At 39.8% G+C, this 22,120-nt stretch overlaps 1 protein-coding gene across 3 annotated transcripts in view; it reads left to right on the top strand.

Annotated features, from left to right (window-relative positions):
• LOC5569422 (serine/threonine-protein phosphatase 4 regulatory subunit 1) overlaps positions 1–22,120 on the top strand; it is a 674,626-nt gene that overhangs the window by 369,838 nt on the left and 282,668 nt on the right. The window contains exon 2 of one of the 3 annotated variants that reach the window (XM_021841887.1): positions 10,066–11,059. The exons of the other annotated variants lie outside the window; for them this stretch is intronic. Coding sequence (XP_021697579.1) covers positions 10,125–11,059 — 935 coding nt within the window. The 5' untranslated portion in view covers positions 10,066–10,124. The remainder of the gene's footprint in view (positions 1–10,065; positions 11,060–22,120) is intronic. 3 annotated transcript variants of the gene reach the window in all.

Genomic DNA, 22,120 nt, shown 5'->3' with positions numbered 1-22,120 from the left:
GATTTTTTTCGAGTATCCTGAGAGGATTCTTCCAAGAATCCTGAGAGGATTTTTCTGTGAATTTTGAGAGGATTCTTCTGAGAATCCTGAGAGGACTCTTCTGAGAATTCTTAGAGGATTCTTCTGAGAATCCTGAAAGGATTCTTTTGAAAATCCTGTGAGGATTCCTCCGAGAATCCTGAGAGGATTCTTCCAAGGATCCTGAGAGGATTCTTCTGAGAATCCTGAGAGGATTCTTCTGAGAATCCTGAGAGGATTCTTCCGAGTATGATGAGAGGATTATTCCGAGAATCCTGAGAGAATTCTTTTAACAATTCTGAGAGGTTTTTTTGATAATCCTTTACGGATTCTACCGAGAATCCTGATAGGATTCTTCTGAGAAATCTGAGAGGATTCTTCTGAGAATTCTGAAAGGATTTTTCTGAGAATCCTGAGAGGATTCTTCCGAGAATCCTGAGAGGATTCTTCCGAGAATCCTGAGAGGATTCTTCCGAGAACCCTGGGAAGCTTTTTCTGAGAATCCTTAGAGTATTCTACTGAGAATCCTGAGAGGGTTCTTCTGAGAATCCTGAGAGGATTCTTTTGAGAATCCTGAGAAGATTCTTCCGAGAATCCTGAGAGGATTCTTCCGAGAATCCTGAGAGGATTCTTTCGAGAATCCTGAGAGGATTCTTCCGAAAACCTGAGAGGATTCTTCCGAGAATCCAGAGAGGATTCTTCCGAGAATCCTGAGAGGATTTTTCTGAGAAACCTGAGAGGATTTTTCTGAGAATCCTGAGAGGATTCTTCCAAGAATTCTGAGAGCATTCTTCCATGAATCCTGAGAGAATTCTTCCAAAAGTTCTGAGAGGATTTTTCCGAGAATCCTGAGAGGATTCTTCCGAGAATTCTGGGAGGATTCTTCCGAGAATCCTGAGACGATTCTTCCGAGAATCCTGAGACGATTCTTCCGAGAATCCTGACAGGATTCTTCCGAGAATCCTGACAGGATTCTTCCGAGAATCCTGACAGGATTCATCCGAGAATCCTGACAGGATTCTTCCGAGAATCCTGAGAGGATTCTTCCGAAAATCCTGATAGGATTCTTCCGTGAATCCTGAGAGGATTCTTCCAAGAATCCTGAGAGGATTCTTCCGAGAATCCTGAGAGGATTCTTCCGAGAATGCTGAGAGGATTTTTTTCGAGAATCCTGAGAGGTTTCTTCCAAGAATCCTGAGAGGATTCTTCCAAGAATCCTGAGAGGATTTTTTTGTGAATTTTGAGAGGATTCTACTAAGAATCCTGAGAGGACTCTTCTGAGAATTCTTAGAGGATTTTTCTGAGAATCCTGAAAGGATTCTTTTGAAAATCCTGAGAGGATTCTTCCGAGAATCCTGAGAAGATTCTTCCGAGAATCCTGAGAGGACTCTTCTGAGAATTCTTAGAGGATTTTTCTGAGAATCCTGAAAGGATTCTTTTGAAAATCCTGAGAGAATTCTTCCGAGAATCCTGAGAAGATTCTTCCGAGAATCCTGAGAGGACTCTTCTGAGAATTCTTAGAGGATTCTTGTGAGAATCCTGAAAGGATTCTTTTGAAAATCCTGAGAGGATTCTTCCGAGAATCCTGAAAAGATTCTTCCGAGAATCCTGAGAGGATTATTCTGAGAATCCTGAGAGGATTCTTCCGAGTATGATAAGAGGATTATTCCGAGAATCCTGAAAGAATTCTTCTGAGAATTCTGAGAGGTTTTTTCTGATAATCCTGTGCGGATTCTACCGAGAATCCTGATAGGATTCCTGAGAGGATTCTTCCAAGAATCCGGAAAGGATACTTACAAAAATCCTGAGAGGATTCTTCCGAGAATCCTGAGAGGATTCTTCCGAAAGTTCTGAGAGGATTTTTCCGAGAATCCTGAGAGGATTCTTCTGAGAACAATCCTGAGAGGATTCTTCCGGGCATCCTGAGAGGATTCTTCCGAGAATCCTGAGAGGATTCTTCCAAGAATCCTGAAAGAATTCTTCCGTGAATCCTGAGAGGATTCTTCCGTGAATCCTGAGAGGATTCTTCTGTGAATCCTGAGAGGATTCTTCCGTGAATCCTGAGAGGATTCTTCCGGAGAATCCTGAGAGGATCCTGAGTCCTCTTTTCTTCTTCTTCCGAGAATCCTGAGACGATTCTTCCGAGAATCCTGAGAATGCTGAGAGGATTTTTTTCGAGAATCCTGAGAGGATTCTTCCAAGAATCCTGAGAGGATTTTTTTGTGAATTTTGAGAGGATTCTTCTGAGAATCCTGAGAGGACTCTTCTGAGAATTCTTAGAGGATTCTTCTGAGAATCCTGAAAGGATTCTTTTGAAAATCCTGAGAGGATTCTTCCGAGAATCCTGAGAATCTCGGAAGAATCCTGAGAGAATTCTTCCGAGAATCCTGACAAGATTCTTCCGAGAATCCTGAGAGGACTCTTCTGAGAATTCTTAGAGGATTCTTGTGAGAATCCTGAAAGGATTCTTTTGAAAATCCTGAGAGGATTCTTCCGAGAATCCTGAAAAGATTCTTCCGAGAATCCTGAGAGGATTATTCTGAGAATCCTGAGAGGATTCTTCCGAGTATGATAAGAGGATTATTCCGAGAATCCTGAAAGAATTCTTCTGAGAATTCTGAGAGGTTTTTTCTGATAATCCTGTGCGGATTCTACCGAGAATCCTGATAGGATTCCTGAGAGGATTCTTCCAAGAATCCGGAAAGGATACTTACAAAAATCCTGAGAGGATTCTTCCGAGAATCCTGAGAGGATTCTTCCGAAAGTTCTGAGAGGATTTTTCCGAGAATCCTGAGAGGATTCTTCTGAGAACAATCCTGAGAGGATTCTTCCGGGCATCCTGAGAGGATTCTTCCGAGAATCCTGAGAGGATTCTTCCAAGAATCCTGAAAGAATTCTTCCGTGAATCCTGAGAGGATTCTTCCGTGAATCCTGAGAGGATTCTTCTGTGAATCCTGAGAGGATTCTTCCGTGAATCCTGAGAGGATTCTTCCGGAGAATCCTGAGAGGATCCTGAGTCCTCTTTTCTTCTTCTTCCGAGAATCCTGAGACGATTCTTCCGAGAATCCTGAGAATGCTGAGAGGATTTTTTTCGAGAATCCTGAGAGGATTCTTCCAAGAATCCTGAGAGGATTTTTTTGTGAATTTTGAGAGGATTCTACTGAGAATCCTGAGAGGACTCTTCTGAGAATTCTTAGAGGATTCTTCTGAGAATCCTGAAAGGATTCTTTTGAAAATCCTGAGAGGATTCTTCCGAGAATCCTGAGAATCTCGGAAGAATCCTGAGAGAATTCTTCCGAGAATCCTGACAAGATTCTTCCGAGAATCCTGAGAGGACTCTTCTGAGAATTCTTAGAGGATTCTTGTGAGAATCCTGAAAGGATTCTTTTGAAAATCCTGAGAGGATTCTTCCGAGAATCCTGAAAAGATTCTTCCGAGAATCCTGAGAGGATTATTCTGAGAATCCTGAGAGGATTCTTCCGAGTATGATAAGAGGATTATTCCGAGAATCCTGAAAGAATTCTTCTGAGAATTCTGAGAGGTTTTTTCTGATAATCCTGTGCGGATTCTACCGAGAATCCTGATAGGATTCCTGAGAGGATTCTTCCAAGAATCCGGAAAGGATACTTACAAAAATCCTGAGAGGATTCTTCCGAGAATCCTGAGAGGATTCTTCCGAAAGTTCTGAGAGGATTTTTCCGAGAATCCTGAGAGGATTCTTCTGAGAACAATCCTGAGAGGATTCTTCCGGGCATCCTGAGAGGATTCTTCCGAGAATCCTGAGAGGATTCTTCCAAGAATCCTGAGAGGATTTTTTTGTGAATTTTGAGAGGATTCTACTAAGAATCCTGAGAGGACTCTTCTGAGAATTCTTAGAGGATTTTTCTGAGAATCCTGAAAGGATTCTTTTGAAAATCCTGAGAGGATTCTTCCGAGAATCCTGAGAAGATTCTTCCGAGAATCCTGAGAGGACTCTTCTGAGAATTCTTAGAGGATTTTTCTGAGAATCCTGAAAGGATTCTTTTGAAAATCCTGAGAGAATTCTTCCGAGAATCCTGAGAAGATTCTTCCGAGAATCCTGAGAGGACTCTTCTGAGAATTCTTAGAGGATTCTTGTGAGAATCCTGAAAGGATTCTTTTGAAAATCCTGAGAGGATTCTTCCGAGAATCCTGAAAAGATTCTTCCGAGAATCCTGAGAGGATTATTCTGAGAATCCTGAGAGGATTCTTCCGAGTATGATAAGAGGATTATTCCGAGAATCCTGAAAGAATTCTTCTGAGAATTCTGAGAGGTTTTTTCTGATAATCCTGTGCGGATTCTACCGAGAATCCTGATAGGATTCCTGAGAGGATTCTTCCAAGAATCCGGAAAGGATACTTACAAAAATCCTGAGAGGATTCTTCCGAGAATCCTGAGAGGATTCTTCCGAAAGTTCTGAGAGGATTTTTCCGAGAATCCTGAGAGGATTCTTCTGAGAACAATCCTGAGAGGATTCTTCCGGGCATCCTGAGAGGATTCTTCCGAGAATCCTGAGAGGATTCTTCCAAGAATCCTGAAAGAATTCTTCCGTGAATCCTGAGAGGATTCTTCCGTGAATCCTGAGAGGATTCTTCTGTGAATCCTGAGAGGATTCTTCCGTGAATCCTGAGAGGATTCTTCCGGAGAATCCTGAGAGGATCCTGAGTCCTCTTTTCTTCTTCTTCCGAGAATCCTGAGACGATTCTTCCGAGAATCCTGAGAATGCTGAGAGGATTTTTTCGAGAATCCTGAGAGGATTCTTCCAAGAATCCTGAGAGGATTTTTTTGTGAATTTTGAGAGGATTCTTCTGAGAATCCTGAGAGGACTCTTCTGAGAATTCTTAGAGGATTCTTCTGAGAATCCTGAAAGGATTCTTTTGAAAATCCTGAGAGGATTCTTCCGAGAATCCTGAGAATCTCGGAAGAATCCTGAGAGAATTCTTCCGAGAATCCTGACAAGATTCTTCCGAGAATCCTGAGAGGACTCTTCTGAGAATTCTTAGAGGATTCTTGTGAGAATCCTGAAAGGATTCTTTTGAAAATCCTGAGAGGATTCTTCCGAGAATCCTGAAAAGATTCTTCCGAGAATCCTGAGAGGATTATTCTGAGAATCCTGAGAGGATTCTTCCGAGTATGATAAGAGGATTATTCCGAGAATCCTGAAAGAATTCTTCTGAGAATTCTGAGAGGTTTTTTCTGATAATCCTGTGCGGATTCTACCGAGAATCCTGATAGGATTCCTGAGAGGATTCTTCCAAGAATCCGGAAAGGATACTTACAAAAATCCTGAGAGGATTCTTCCGAGAATCCTGAGAGGATTCTTCCGAAAGTTCTGAGAGGATTTTTCCGAGAATCCTGAGAGGATTCTTCTGAGAACAATCCTGAGAGGATTCTTCCGGGCATCCTGAGAGGATTCTTCCGAGAATCCTGAGAGGATTCTTCCAAGAATCCTGAAAGAATTCTTCCGTGAATCCTGAGAGGATTCTTCCGTGAATCCTGAGAGGATTCTTCTGTGAATCCTGAGAGGATTCTTCCGTGAATCCTGAGAGGATTCTTCCGGAGAATCCTGAGAGGATCCTGAGTCCTCTTTTCTTCTTCTTCCGAGAATCCTGAGACGATTCTTCCGAGAATCCTGAGAATGCTGAGAGGATTTTTTTCGAGAATCCTGAGAGGATTCTTCCAAGAATCCTGAGAGGATTTTTTTGTGAATTTTGAGAGGATTCTACTGAGAATCCTGAGAGGACTCTTCTGAGAATTCTTAGAGGATTCTTCTGAGAATCCTGAAAGGATTCTTTTGAAAATCCTGAGAGGATTCTTCCGAGAATCCTGAGAATCTCGGAAGAATCCTGAGAGAATTCTTCCGAGAATCCTGACAAGATTCTTCCGAGAATCCTGAGAGGACTCTTCTGAGAATTCTTAGAGGATTCTTGTGAGAATCCTGAAAGGATTCTTTTGAAAATCCTGAGAGGATTCTTCCGAGAATCCTGAAAAGATTCTTCCGAGAATCCTGAGAGGATTATTCTGAGAATCCTGAGAGGATTCTTCCGAGTATGATAAGAGGATTATTCCGAGAATCCTGAAAGAATTCTTCTGAGAATTCTGAGAGGTTTTTTCTGATAATCCTGTGCGGATTCTACCGAGAATCCTGATAGGATTCCTGAGAGGATTCTTCCAAGAATCCGGAAAGGATACTTACAAAAATCCTGAGAGGATTCTTCCGAGAATCCTGAGAGGATTCTTCCGAAAGTTCTGAGAGGATTTTTCCGAGAATCCTGAGAGGATTCTTCTGAGAACAATCCTGAGAGGATTCTTCCGGGCATCCTGAGAGGATTCTTCCGAGAATCCTGAGAGGATTCTTCCAAGAATCCTGAAAGAATTCTTCCGTGAATCCTGAGAGGATTCTTCCGTGAATCCTGAGAGGATTCTTCTGTGAATCCTGAGAGGATTCTTCCGTGAATCCTGAGAGGATTCTTCCGGAGAATCCTGAGAGGATCCTGAGTCCTCTTTTCTTCTTCTTCCGAGAATCCTGAGACGATTCTTCCGAGAATCCTGAGAATGCTGAGAGGATTTTTTTCGAGAATCCTGAGAGGATTCTTCCAAGAATCCTGAGAGGATTTTTTTGTGAATTTTGAGAGGATTCTACTGAGAATCCTGAGAGGACTCTTCTGAGAATTCTTAGAGGATTCTTCTGAGAATCCTGAAAGGATTCTTTTGAAAATCCTGAGAGGATTCTTCCGAGAATCCTGAGAATCTCGGAAGAATCCTGAGAGAATTCTTCCGAGAATCCTGACAAGATTCTTCCGAGAATCCTGAGAGGACTCTTCTGAGAATTCTTAGAGGATTCTTCTGAGAATCCTGAAAGGATTATTTTGAAAATCCTGAGAGGATTCTTCCGAGTATGATAAGAGGATTATTCCGAGAATCCTGAAAGAATTCTTCTGAGAATTCTGAGAGGTTTTTTCTGATAATCCTGTGCGGATTCTACCGAGAATCCTGATAGGATTCCTGAGAGGATTCTTCCAAGAATCCGGAAAGGATACTTACAAAAATCCTGAGAGGATTCTTCCGAGAATCCTGAGAGGATTCTTCCGAAAGTTCTGAGAGGATTTTTCCGAGAATCCTGAGAGGATTCTTCTGAGAACAATCCTGAGAGGATTCTTCCGGGCATCCTGAGAGGATTCTTCCGAGAATCCTGAGAGGATTCTTCCAAGAATCCTGAAAGAATTCTTCCGTGAATCCTGAGAGGATTCTTCCGTGAATCCTGAGAGGATTCTTCTGTGAATCCTGAGAGGATTCTTCCGTGAATCCTGAGAGGATTCTTCCGGAGAATCCTGAGAGGATCCTGAGTCCTCTTTTCTTCTTCTTCCGAGAATCCTGAGACGATTCTTCCGAGAATCCTGAGAATGCTGAGAGGATTTTTTTCGAGAATCCTGAGAGGATTCTTCCAAGAATCCTGAGAGGATTTTTTTGTGAATTTTGAGAGGATTCTACTGAGAATCCTGAGAGGACTCTTCTGAGAATTCTTAGAGGATTCTTCTGAGAATCCTGAAAGGATTCTTTTGAAAATCCTGAGAGGATTCTTCCGAGAATCCTGAGAATCTCGGAAGAATCCTGAGAGAATTCTTCCGAGAATCCTGACAAGATTCTTCCGAGAATCCTGAGAGGACTCTTCTGAGAATTCTTAGAGGATTCTTCTGAGAATCCTGAAAGGATTATTTTGAAAATCCTGAGAGGATTCTTCCGAGAATCCGGAAAAGATTCTTCCGAGAATCCGGAGAGGATTCTTCTGAGAATCCTGACAGGATTCTTCCGAGTATGATGAGAGGATTATTCCGAGAATCCTGAAAGAATTCTTCTGAGAATTCTGAGAGGTTTTTTCTGATAATCCTGTGCGGATTCTACCGAGAATCCTGATAGGATTCCTGAGAGGATTCTTCCAAGAATCCGGAAAGGATACTTACAAAAATCCGGAGAGGATTCTTCCGAGAATCCTGAGAGGATTGTTCCGAGAATGTTGAGAGGATTATTCCAAGATACCTGAGAGAATTCTTCTGAGAATTCTGAAAGGATTCTTCTGATAATCCTGAGCGGACTCTTCCGAGAATCCCGATAGGATTCTTCTGAGAAATCTGAGAGGATTCTTCTGAGAATCCTGAGAGGTTTCTTCTGCGAATCCTGAGAGGATTCTTCCGTGAATCCTGAGAGGATTCTTCCGAGAATCCTGAGACGATTCTTCCGAGAATCCTGAGAGGCTTCTTCTGAGAATCCTGAGAGAATTCTTCTGAGAATCCTGAGATGATTCTTCTGACAACCCTGAGAGAGTTCTTCTGGAATCCTGAGAAGTTTCTTCTGAGAATCCTGGGAGGATTCTTCTGAGAATCCTGAGAGGATTCTGCCAAAAAATTTTGAGAGGATTCTGCTGAAAACCCTAAAAGGATTCCATTGAGAATCCTGAGAACATTATATCGAGAATTTTGAACGGATTCTCCCAGCATCAATTAAAAAAAGGTAAATTTTGATTTAATTTTATATGTTGTGATAGGGTCGGTGTTCCCTTAGTGGACAGTCCCCTATAGTCGCTCTAGTGGCTTTTTACGGCCGTTTAGCTATAAATCTTTTCAAAATATTTTTTGACATGAAGGGCAGGAGCTATTAATCTAAGTACCATTGATACACAGCTTAATTTTGTTCAAAAAATGATCGAAATATTTAGTTTTGCTTAAAATTTGAGCTCCCTTGCGCCTATAGTTAACCTATTGTTCCTATAGTAGCACTACTGAGAGAAACTATTTTTTATTATACAAAATACTTGATGAAATAACAACTTTTTTTACATCAAACGAAAGCTTTTGATCCACACTGTGTAGGAAAAATATAAAAGTTTTGTAAAAATACGATTTTGATAAGTATTTTGCCAACGCCGTGATGCTAGTGCTACTATAGGAACAGGAATTAGAAATAGTGCTACTATAGGCACATGTATTCCTATAGTGGCACACGCGATAATAAATACATACATTTGAGTTTTCGTAGTTTTCATATTTTTCCCGCAAAACCAAGATAAAAAGCTTTCAGATGATGTAAAAATAATGACGCTAGCGTTATTTTTCGATTTTATACGATTTTTTGTTCTTAGCTATGCGGCTATTGGTACATCGACCCTATCTATTGAATTTTTTTTTTTTATGTTAGATCTTAGCACTGCTATAGCCTAGAATTATTGGAAATGAATGTTACACTTATATACGTATTTGGCATCCCTTCCACGAGAAGGACCTCTTGTCATCCAAACTCAAATGAACGCATACCCTTCGACCGTCTCTTTGGCAAATCCATTTCGCAAATGCTTCTACAGTACAGTTTGTACTATCGCGCGTGGCTGTACTACATTCTGTCACATCGCTATTGCTGCACACCATCGCAAAACCCACCGAAATCGGATCCAGGATCGATAATTTTCCGTTTGTTAACCCCTACCAGCCACTACTGGAATGATAGAGGTTCTCTCTTGCTTTCGCTCTCACTGACTGGAGCGGAGAGCTACAAACCCTTTTATGGTCGTCGGACTCGACGGCAATTTTTGTGTGCAAGAATTTTCTCAGTTTTTTTCTGCGAAGGAGAGTATTTTTCATTTGCTACCCAGAGGGGACAAGCGCACTTCAGTTCATCAGTAACGGGTGGAAAGTTTCCCATCCAAAACTTTCCTGAGAGTCTGATGCTTTACTGTTGAGCTGAACAGCCGAGCGATTCTGACACAATTTCAAATTGGGTTTGACTTCCCTTGCTGGCAGATGTCTTTCGATGTTGGGATGCAGGTTTCAGGATGCTTTTTGACGATTTGGCTCGGGGAATGTTGTGAATTTGGGCAATTTTAATTTCGTTTTCGACATGATTTCCTTTAACTTTATTCTGTTTGATTATTTCTGTACGACCATTGGGACGCAAGCTCGCTGATCAGTTCAGCGGTCAGCGAGCTTGCGTCGTGGCAAGCAACAAAATCAAAACGTTGAATCTCAAATTTTCTTTAGCACAATCTCAAAAGAGACTGATTATAAGTGTAACAAGTGTGATACCTTACCCAATAAGAATGTCCAGCACTCACAGTCAGCAAGCAACGGCAGACAGACAACTCCAGCTATTGCTGGAAGACAACACCCGAAACGAAGACGACGAACCTTTGGGACCGGACCTGAACGACAATGCCTACGCGCAGATCATGTCCGCAATCCTGGCTTCGACTCGGCGAGCTTCGGAAATCGATCGCTGCCAGAAGCTGAATCGCGTCAATACCAACAAAACCCTGGACTGCAAGTTCGATCGCCTGATCTCCGAAGTCAGTGATCTGAGGAGCGCCATCGAGGAGAAGATCGACGTCATCAACCGGAAGATGAAGCAGACGAACCGCCTGTTCCAGATCAGTCAGGACTACGAAAAGCGAACGGCTAAAACCTGCGAATTGGTTTTCATGGGGATTCCCTATCGTCGAGGAGAGAATCTCCGAGATTACTTCGTGAAGATCAGTCGAACGCTAGGCTTCGGCGATCACGAGATCCCCCTGGTCTACATCCGGCGGATTCTGAACAACCCAACGGGTTCCAGCGGTGGAGCGAAACTTCGAGTGCCTCACTACAGCCAAGCCATTCTGGACAATTTGAAGGTACGATCCAAACCTCCGATCCACCCGGCGCAGAAAACTCCCAACGAGTCGATCATCATGGTACAGTTCGTGTTCAGGAATGCCCGGTACGAGTTCTACCGACGGTATCTGGACCATAAGGCGCTGTGTTTGAGGGACATCGGGATGGAGAGTGGATCGAGGATTTTTGTGAATGAAAACCTGACTCGCTCGAATTTAGGGCTGAAGCAGGAAGCGATGAAGATGAAGCGGAACGGGAAGCTGAAAAATGTTTTTACTGTCAATGGACAGATCTACGTGAAAAGGTCGAACGACCATCGACCGGAGCTGGTGACCAGCACCGTGGACTTGCTGCTGATGGACGACGGGAAAATGAAAAGCAATAAGTATGACCTTTCATATAAAATTGTTTTCTTGTTGTTGAATAGTGATTGAATTTTGATATAATTCTTAACATGTCTTCAATTTCGATTTCGATTCGATTTCGATTCGATTTCGATTCGATTCGATTTCGATTCGATTTCGATTCGATTTCGATTCGATTTCGATTCAATTTCGATTCAATTTCGATTCGATTCAATTTCGATTCAATTTCGATTCGATTTCGATTCGATTTCGATTCGATTTCGATTCGATTTCGATTCGATTTCGATTCGATTTCGATTCGATTTCGATTCGATTTCGATTCGATTTCGATTCGATTTCGATTCGATTTCGATTCGATTTCGATTCGATTTCGATTCGATTTCGATTCGATTTCGATTCGATTTCGATTCGATTTCGATTCGATTTCGATTCGATTTCGATTCGATTTCGATTCGATTTCGATTCGATTTCGATTCGATTTCGATTTCGATTCGATTTCGATTCGATTTCGATTCAATTTCGATTCGATTTCGATTCGATTTCGATTCGATTTCGATTCGATTTCGATTCAATTTCGATTCGATTTCGATTCAATTTCGATTCGATTTCGATTCGATTTCGATTCGATTTCGATTCGATTTCGATTCGATTTCGATTCGATTTCGATTCGATTTCGATTCGATTTCGATTCGATTTCGATTCGATTTCGATTCGATTTCGATTCGATTTCGATTCGATTTCGATTCGATTTCGATTCGATTTCGATTCGATTTCGATTCGATTTCGATTCGATTTCGATTCGATTTCGATTCGATTTCGATTCGATTTCGATTCGATTTCGATTCGATTTCGATTCGATTTCGATTCGATTTCGATTCGATTTCGATTCGATTCGATTTCGATTCGATTTCGATTCGATTTCGATTCGATTTCGATTCGATTTCGATTCGATTTCGATTCGATTTCGATTCGATTTCGATTCGATTTCGATTCGATTTCGATTCGATTTCGATTCGATTTCGATTCGATTCGATTCGATTTCGATTCGATTTCGATTCGATTTCGATTCGATTTCGATTCGATTTCGATTCGATTTCGATTCGATTTCGATTCGATTTCGATTCGATTTCGATTCGATTTCGATTCGATTTCGATTCGATTTCGATTCGATTTCGATTCGATTTCGATTCGATTTCGATTCGATTTCGATTCGATTTCGATTCGATTCGATTTCGATTCGATTTCGATTCGATTTCGATTCGATTTCGATTCGATTTCGATTCGATTTCGATTCGATTTCGATTCGATTTCGATTCGATTTCGATTCGATTTCGATTTCGATTCGATTTCGATTCGATTTCGATTCGATTTCGATTCGATTTCGATTCGATTTCGATTCGATTTCGATTCGATTTCGATTCGATTTCGATTCGATTTCGATTCGATTTCGATTCGATTTCGATTCGATTTCGATTCGATTTCGATTCGATTTCGATTCGATTTCGATTCGATTTCGATTCGATTTCGATTCGATTTCGATTCGATTTCGATTCGATTTCGATTCGATTTCGATATTCGATTCGATTTCGATTCGATTTCGATTCAATTTCGATTCAATTTCGATTCAATTTCGATTCGATTTCGATTCGATTTCGATTCGATTTCGATTCGATTTCGATTCGATTTCGATTCGATTTCGATTCGATTTCGATTCGATTTCGATTCGATTTCGATTCGATTTCGATTCGATTTCGATTCGATTTCGATTCGATTTCGATTCGATTTCGATTCAATTTCGATTCAATTTCGATTCAATTTCGATTCGATTTCGATTCGATTTCGATTCGATTCGATTCGATTCGATTCGATTCAATTTCGATTCAATTTCGATTCGATTTCGATTCGATTTCGATTCGATTTCGATTCGATTTCGATTCGATTTCGATTCGATTTCGATTCGATTTCGATTCGATTTCGATTCGATTTCGATTCGATTTCGATTCGATTCGATTCGATTTCGATTCGATTTCGATTCGATTTCGATTCGATTTCGATTCGATTTCGATTCGATTTCGATTCGATTTCGATTCGATTTCGATTCGATTTCGATTCGATTTCGATTCGATTTCGATTCGATTTCGATTCGATTTCGATTCGATTTCGATTCGATTTCGATTCGATTTCGATTCGATTTCGATTCGATTTCGATTCGATTTCGATTCGATTTCGATTCGATTTCGATTCGATTTCGATTCGATTTCGATTCGATTTCGATTCGATTTCGATTCGATTTCGATTCGATTTCGATTCGATTTCGATTCGATTTCGATTCGATTTCGATTCGATTCGATTCGATTTCGATTCGATTCGATTTCGATTCGATTTCGATTCGATTTCGATTCGATTTCGATTCGATTTCGATTCGATTTCGATTCGATTTCGATTCGATTTCGATTCGATTTCGATTTCGATTCGATTTCGATTCGATTTCGATTCGATTTCGATTCGATTTCGATTCGATTTCGATTCGATTTCGATTCGATTTCGATTCGATTTCGATTCGATTTCGATTCGATTTCGATTCGATTTCGATTCGATTTCGATTCGATTTCGATTCGATTTCGATTCGATTCGATTTCGATTCGATTTCGATTCGATTTCGATTCGATTTCGATTCGATTTCGATTCGATTTCGATTCGATTTCGATTCGATTTCGATTCGATTTCGATTCGATTTCGATTCGATTTCGATTCGATTTCGATTCGATTTCGATTCGATTTCGATTCGATTTCGATTCGATTTCGATTCGATTTCGATTCGATTTCGATTCGATTTCGATTCGATTCGATTCGATTCGATTTCGATTCGATTTCGATTCGATTTCGATTCGATTTCGATTCGATTTCGATTCGATTTCGATTCGATTTCGATTCGATTTCGATTCGATTTCGATTCGATTTCGATTTCGATTCAATTTCGATTCGATATCGATTCGATTTCGATTCGATTCGATTTCGATTCGATTTCGATTCGATTTCGATTCGATTTCGATTCGATTTCGATTCGATTTCGATTTCGATTCGATTTCGATTCGATTTCGATTCGATTTCGATTCGATTTCGATTCGATTTCGATTCGATTTCGATTCGATTTCGATTCGATTTCGATTCGATTTCGATTCGATTTCGATTCGATTTCGATTCGATTTCGATTCGATTTCGATTCGATTTCGATTCGATTCGATTCGATTTCGATTCGATTTCGATTCGATTTCGATTCGATTTCGATTCGATTTCGATTCGATTTCGATTCGATTTCGATTCGATTTCGATTCGATTTCGATTCGATTTCGATTCGATTTCGATTCGATTTCGATTCGATTTCGATTCGATTTCGATTTCGATTCGATTCGATTCGATTTCGATTCGATTTCGATTCGATTTCGATTCGATTTCGATTCGATTTCGATTCGATTTCGATTCGATTTCGATTCGATTTCGATTCGATTTCGATTCGATTTCGATTCGATTTCGATTTCGATTCGATTTCGATTCGATTTCGATTCGATTTCGATTCGATTTCGATTCGATTTCGATTCGATTTCGATTCGATTTCGATTCGATTTCGATTCGATTTCGATTCGATTTCGATTCGATTTCGATTCGATTTCGATTCGATTTCGATTCAATTTCGATTCGATTTCGATTCGATTTCGATTCAATTTCGATTCAATTTCGATTCAATTTCGATTCGATTTCGATTCGATTTCGATTCGATTTCGATTCGATTTCGATTCGATTTCGATTCGATTTCGATTCGATTTCGATTCGATTTCGATTCGATTTCGATTCGATTTCGATTCGATTTCGATTCGATTTCGATTCGATTTCGATTCGATTTCGATTCGATTTCGATTCAATTTCGATTCAATTTCGATTCAATTTCGATTCGATTTCGATTCGATTTCGATTCGATTTCGATTCGATTTCGATTCGATTTCGATTCAATTTCGATTCAATTTCGATTCGATTTCGATTCGATTTCGATTCATTTCGATTCGATTTCGATTCGATTTCGATTCGATTTCGATTCGATTCGATTCGATTTCGATTCGATTTCGATTCGATTTCGATTCGATTTCGATTCGATTTCGATTCGATTTCGATTCGATTTCGATTCGATTTCGATTCGATTTCGATTCGATTCGATTCGATTCGATTTCGATTCGATTTCGATTCGATTTCGATTCGATTTCGATTCGATTTCGATTCGATTTCGATTCGATTTCGATTCGATTTCGATTCGATTTCGATTCGATTTCGATTCGATTTCGATTTCGATTCGATTTCGATTTCGATTCGATTTCGATTCGATTTCGATTCGATTTCGATTCGATTTCGATTCAATTTCGATTCGATTTCGATTCGATTTCGATTCGATTTCGATTCGATTTCGATTCGATTCGATTCGATTTCGATTCGATTTCGATTCGATTTCGATTCGATTTCGATTCGATTTCGATTCGATTTCGATTCGATTTCGATTCGATTTCGATTCGATTTCGATTCGATTTCGATTCGATTTCGATTCGATTTCGATTCGATTTCGATTCGATTTCGATTCGATTTCGATTCGATTTCGATTCGATTTCGATTCGATTTCGATTCGATTTCGATTCGATTTCGATTCGATTTCGATTCGATTTCGATTCGATTTCGATTCGATTTCGATTCGATTTCGATTCGATTTCGATTCGATTTCGATTCGATTTCGATTCGATTTCGATTCGATTTCGATTCGATTCGATTTCGATTCGATTTCGATTCGATTTCGATTCGATTTCGATTCGATTTCGATTCGATTTCGATTCGATTCGATTCGATTTCGATTCGATTTCGATTCGATTTCGATTCGATTTCGATTCGATTTCGATTCGATTTCGATTCGATTTCGATTCGATTTCGATTCGATTTCGATTCGATTTCGATTCGATTTCGATTCGATTTCGATTCGATTTCGATTCGATTTCGATTCGATTTCGATTCGATTTCGATTCGATTTCGATTCGATTTCGATTCGATTTCGATTCGATTTCGATTCGATTTCGATTCGATTTCGATTCGATTTCGATTCGATTTCGATTCGATTTCGATTCGATTTCGATTCGATTTCGATTCGATTTCGATTCGATTTCGATTCGATTTCGATTCGATTTCGATTCGATTTCGATTCGATTTCGATTCGATTTCGATTCGATTTCGATTCGATTTCGATTCGATTTCGATTCGATTTCGATTCGATTTCGATTCGATTTCGATTCGATTTCGATTCGATTTCGATTCGATTTCGATTCGATTTCGATTCGATTTCGATTCGATTTCGATTCGATTTCGATTCGATTTCGATTCGATTTCGATTCGATTTCGATTCGATTTCGATTCGATTCGATTCGATTTCGATTTCGATTCGATTTCGATTCGATTTCGATTCGATTTCGATTCGATTTCGATTCGATTTCGATTCGATTTCGATTCGATTTCGATTCGATTTCGATTCGATTCGATTTCGATTCGATTTCGATTCGATTTCGATTCGATTTCGATTCGATTTCGATTCGATTTCGATTCGATTTCGATTCGATTTCGATTCGATTCGATTCGATTCGATTTCGATTCGATTTCGATTCGATTTCGATTCGATTTCGATTCGATTTCGATTCGATTTCGATTCGATTTCGATTCGATTTCGATTCAATTTCGATTCGATTTCGATTCGATTTCGATTCGATTTCGATTCGATTTCGATTCGATTTCGATTCGATTTCGATTCGATTTCGATTCGATTTCGATTCGATTTCGATTCGATTTCGATTCGATTTCGATTCGATTTCGATTCAATTTCGATTCGATTTCGATTCGATTTCGATTCGATTTCGATTCGATTTCGATTCGATTTCGATTCGATTCGATTCGATTCGATTTCGATTCGATTTCGATTCGATTTCGATTCGATTCGATTTCGATTCGATTTCGATTCGATTTCGATTCGATTTCGATTCGATTTCGATTCGATTTCGATTCGATTTCGATTCGATTTCGATTCGATTTCGATTCGATTTCGATTCGATTCCGATTCGATTTCGATTCGATTTCGATTCGATTTCAGTGAAGTTTTGATAATCCTTGACAGGATAATGAGATGCTTCTCGTTGTCGCCGCCTTCATGTCTCCCACTTTCATCGTTGCATCAGTTCCTTCGAACAGACGAAGGTGGTTGAACTTCCAATCGTTGTCGCCGTCTCTATCGTCGACGTTGAGAGAAGCAACAAGTTGTTGCGCTAATTTACCCACTAGAGTAGTTCCGAGCCTCCATCCACTCCTTGTTTTCAATGTTTGCAACCTTCGCATCCTTTTCAGCGTTACGCTGAAGGTAAAACCTAAGGCCCCGGCGTGGAAAAATGAAAATGCAAGGATTCGCAGAAATTGCGCATAAATGAAAATAGTGCCTCGGGGGCGTTGTTTTCCATTAACAGCCAATTTTCCCAACGGATGATTACATCCGTTTTGGAAGCCGAGGCCGACCTGGACGAGTTACTCGAGGCATTGGGGGCGAGCAATAGGCTCTAGATTGAGACCGGATTGAAACAGGAAAGGGTGCAGTTTTTTCTTAGCTGGATAAGCAAATAAGGATTCCATTGCACTATGATAGTAAAGGTCAGTTGATAAATTGACAGATAGTTTAAATTCAAAGTTCATGTAATATTAAATATGGGATAGGCCCAAAACTATCGTTAAACCTATTATGGGCGTTATAAAACCTAAATTTGATTAGGAAACCCTAATTTTTGAGATCTTTCTTGGATTCCAATCTTTTAGAAATCTTTTGGATAACCTAAGAGTCCCAATGAACAGCTGTGGAGATTACTGACTGACTCGATTATGCGTTCAGAAGAACTTTTGATATACCAGCGGATGAAAATAATTTTATTAAATTAAGCACGGATTTCCCTACCGGTGTTTTGAAGTCATAATTAATCTTTAAATGATCAAACGCGTTCTCCGGTCTGAATCAGAGAAATTTACAAGCCCAAACCCCGAAGAAACACGACGATAAAATGCGATAAAAAGGCGACAAAGCCGTAAAAACCCATAAGGCATCCAACAGCGAGAAGCAAAAGGCGGCGGCGCTGCCACGGTTTCGAGTCGGCAAGAGCCCAAAATTATTCATATGACCACGTATAAAAAGTGGCTCCGAGAAGAAGGCGCTGCAAATGTTAATATATTACCAACTTTATATTCGTGGGAAAATTCTTTCCCGGCACCTTGCCTCTACCAATATACGGAGCTTCTCTGCTATCGCGACGGCTGAAAATTATTGACCAACAGCTCTTGTTGGTCATTAATAGACTGATCACCGCTACAGAAAAGTTTGAGTACAAAGAAAGTTAAAATTATTGGGCAGTAATTCAGAGATTAGTTTCAACCAAAAATAAAATAGCTGTATTTTATTTACATGTGAATCTATAATCGTTAATTTGTAACTTTTCCAAATCGAAATCGAATCAAAATCTAATCGAAATTGAATCGAAATTAAATCGAAATAGAACCGAAATTAAAATTGAATCGATTTAAAGAAGTTAATTTAATTTTGTTTCGAAGCTTAAATTGTTATCTCTAACAGTTCCTTACTCTAAAATCAGTGCTAACCTACCGAAACATTTGTATTCCTCGCCGATACCCGTCATCAACCAATCAAACGATCTCCGGTTTGGAGGCAGCATAACCGAAAGCTCATAAAACAAAAATCAGGCATTCCTTCAATCACATAACAATGAGCCGGGCAAGAGCTGGTGCTCCCCGATCGATGTTGGCCACCAGTTTTGGCTCCGAAATATTCCAAAAATTCCAACTATTTGCCCCGGACCGGGGGCATTTCTTGGAAACGGCGCAAAACTTTCTTTTCTCGAGCATGGTTCGGAATATGATTTGGTGTTTGCGGTGTGGTTTGTTGTTGTTCACCTCTCAGCCATACTCCCGATCCTCCCCTCATAATTCCTTTGGTCCATCATAGAGCCCCAACAGTGGAGAGACGCCGTGTTATGATATGCTAAATAGCCCAATTTGAATACCTTTCCCTGCGTTGATCGGTTGTTTTCGAAGCCGCCACCAACCCGACTAGCAAATTATATCAGTATTTTATCATAAACGTATCAGAAACAAGAAACGTATGAGAAACAATTATCAATTGTTGTTATAATTGAGATATGGCAAAGTTTATTTATAAGAATATGTTACAATTAATTTTATAAAATATCATGTTACAATTTTGATATGCTGTAGTGCATTTTTTTTAGTTTTTTTAATTATCCTGCAATAATTAGATTTCTAACGATCGCCTTCCTTAGTCCAGTGGATAGAATCTGCGGCTACAAAGCAAAGCCATGCTGCAGGTGTCTGGGTTCGATTCCCGGTTGGTCCAGGATCTTTTCGTAATGGAAATTTCCTTGACTTCCCTGGGCATAAAGTATCATCGTACCTGCCAAACGATATACACGAATGCGAAAATGGCAACTTTGGCAAAGAAAGCTCTCAGTTAATAACCGTGGAAGTGCTCATTGAATACTAAGCTGAGAAGCTTGCTTTGTCCCAGTAAGGACGTAATGCTAAGAAGAAGATGATAGAAAAAAAATATTGTAACTAAATAACTCATCAAGTTAAAAATCTGTTACATTCAGCTAGTCGGGAACCGACAGCCGTTTGGGCGATTTGATTTTCGGTTGGTCCGCTAATTTGCGTGAAGGAAGGGAGTTTCGTGGAATGCAGAGAGAGGAGGTAGGCCGTGTGCCATGACTTTTCTGATGATTACCATGCAACAATGTTGATGTATTTTTCTTGAATGAATCTCGTAACAATAGAGGCGGATTTGGAGACGGACCATCATCGGTGAGGGCGCTGTTGAATCACCTATACCATATATGGTGATTGGCCATCGACCAAGCTACCTAGAGATATGTGTAAGAATCTTGGTGCAGTAGTTAAGCTTGATCGGATCTGGGTAAGGATTTTGATGCTTTTCATTTGTGACAAAAGCATGTTTAAAATACTAGAACATCATGGAAGGTTCTCTCTTCAATTCAGTTTCGATTCAATAACGATTCGATTCAGATTCAATTTCGTTTTGATTTAGATTAGATGAAAAGATCTACTAGAAAGTTTCAATATTTTTAGTATAATTTGTTTTACTTGTTCATTTATATCAGTGATTCTTAAAGTGGGCGAATTCGCCCCCCTGGGGACGATTTTCAGGTCCAGGGGGGCGAAAATTTCTTCTTCTTTTCTGGCGTTACGTCCCCACTGGGACAGAGAATACTGAAAATACTGAAAAGGGGGCGAAAGTTGGAATATAGAATAGATTCAAAGTTTGTAAGAGACAAACCAATTTTAGTGATAACACATACAGGGTGATTACTATTTCCTGTCAGTAAAGTAAATGATCGTAGATTTTCATTTCCAGTGTACATCCACTTTTGTACATCTATAACGTTTGTTTAAACAAAGAAAAGGTTATGTCTTTTTTAATTTACCTTAGTTTGTAGTCATATGTGTTGTTTTAAAGGCATTACACCTGGTGTTGGCGAATCTACGCCAGCGCGCCTCTATTGTATCGGTGTCTACAGACGACCGATAGACTACTCCTCGTTAGGTAAGGTACGGACGGTAAGCACAGGAATGACAGATTCGCACTGTCATAGCGGTGAGTCATCTCATGAGAATAGAGAGAAGCATAAAATCATGATCATGCAAAATTGAGTAGATTCCTTGAAGTGAAAGTTGAAATTAAAGTGGATCATTGCTTACATCTGCTTATAGCCTTGCTTGCTTATAGCCTTTTTATAAATACAATTTGAAATATTCTAAGGTAGTATGGGTAGTATACACGTTAAAGAAGTGAATTATCATCCTAATATATAATGTGAATTCTTAGAAAATTGTCGACTGAATAACTGCAGTTCCCTAACCTGAATTGTTTACTGAACTTACGATCTAAAGTGGTAAAACGCAATAACTAAAACGTAAACAAATGCTTAAATCTAACTTAAACGTTACAGTACGGCTTAGAAGTACAGGTGAACCACGATTACTAGCGAATCTCAGTGATCTACATCAGACTGACCCACAAACTAGACATTGACTAGACTCAGGACAGAAAAGGGACTAAACGTAAGTTAAAACTGACAATGACCTATGACTATATGATAACCCAAGCAATCATTGCACCTTAATTATATAAATAGTTTAATCACATATTATGTACAAAATGAATTGATATGCTTTGCAGGAAAATAATAATCCTTTCATCTGTAAATTCCGTTCAACGGTCGTTTAATTCTGAGATTATTATTTTGGAAACCATTCCCCCGGTTGGCAATTTCCAACACCTGGCACGCACGTTTTCCACAGATATGTATTTTTAACTAAACTCCGCTGAAAAGTTGACCTGATTGAAAGAGTATGTTACCACCTGAGAGAGACTCGCGAAGAGGAAAAATATCAACATCATATGCAGCCCAGATTCCCCTCTCACGAAACGTCAAATGCAGCCCACCGTTCTTATGGCTGAAAAAGTGAAAAGTATTGTGTTCAAAGTAAACTGATTTTAAAAACCTCAGTCGGCGGAGCAGTTTTTTCATGAGTTGCTGATAAATTTAAGCAGAAGATTAATTATTTCTAATGTCTGCTACGTTTGCTGGCATGAAATTTCACTCAAACGATTCGATGTGATGCAAACTCAAACATTTTTTGCTGAGAGGTTCATGTGAGGATTTGAACAGCATGCGCATAATTGGTATAAACACAAAATGGAATAAGGAAAAAACTCAGCAATCACAGAAAAAGAAGACCGACTTCGCGAGTCTCGTCTCAGGTTACCACCATCTTTTAGACTTACTAAGGCGCGGGAAGTGGGTAGGACAGGTAGGACATGTACTACACACGAAAACACCTGGGTAGGACAGTCAAAGGATTGCCTACCCACGATTCAATAAAACAAAAACACTAGATCAGCAGAAACTGGATCAACG

This window comes from Aedes aegypti, chromosome 2 (assembly GCF_002204515.2).
Source record: "Aedes aegypti strain LVP_AGWG chromosome 2, AaegL5.0 Primary Assembly, whole genome shotgun sequence".
Lineage (NCBI taxonomy): Eukaryota > Metazoa > Arthropoda > Insecta > Diptera > Culicidae > Aedes > Aedes aegypti.
Note: the sequence above shows the minus strand (reverse complement) of the source record. Positions and strands in the feature narration are given on the sequence as shown.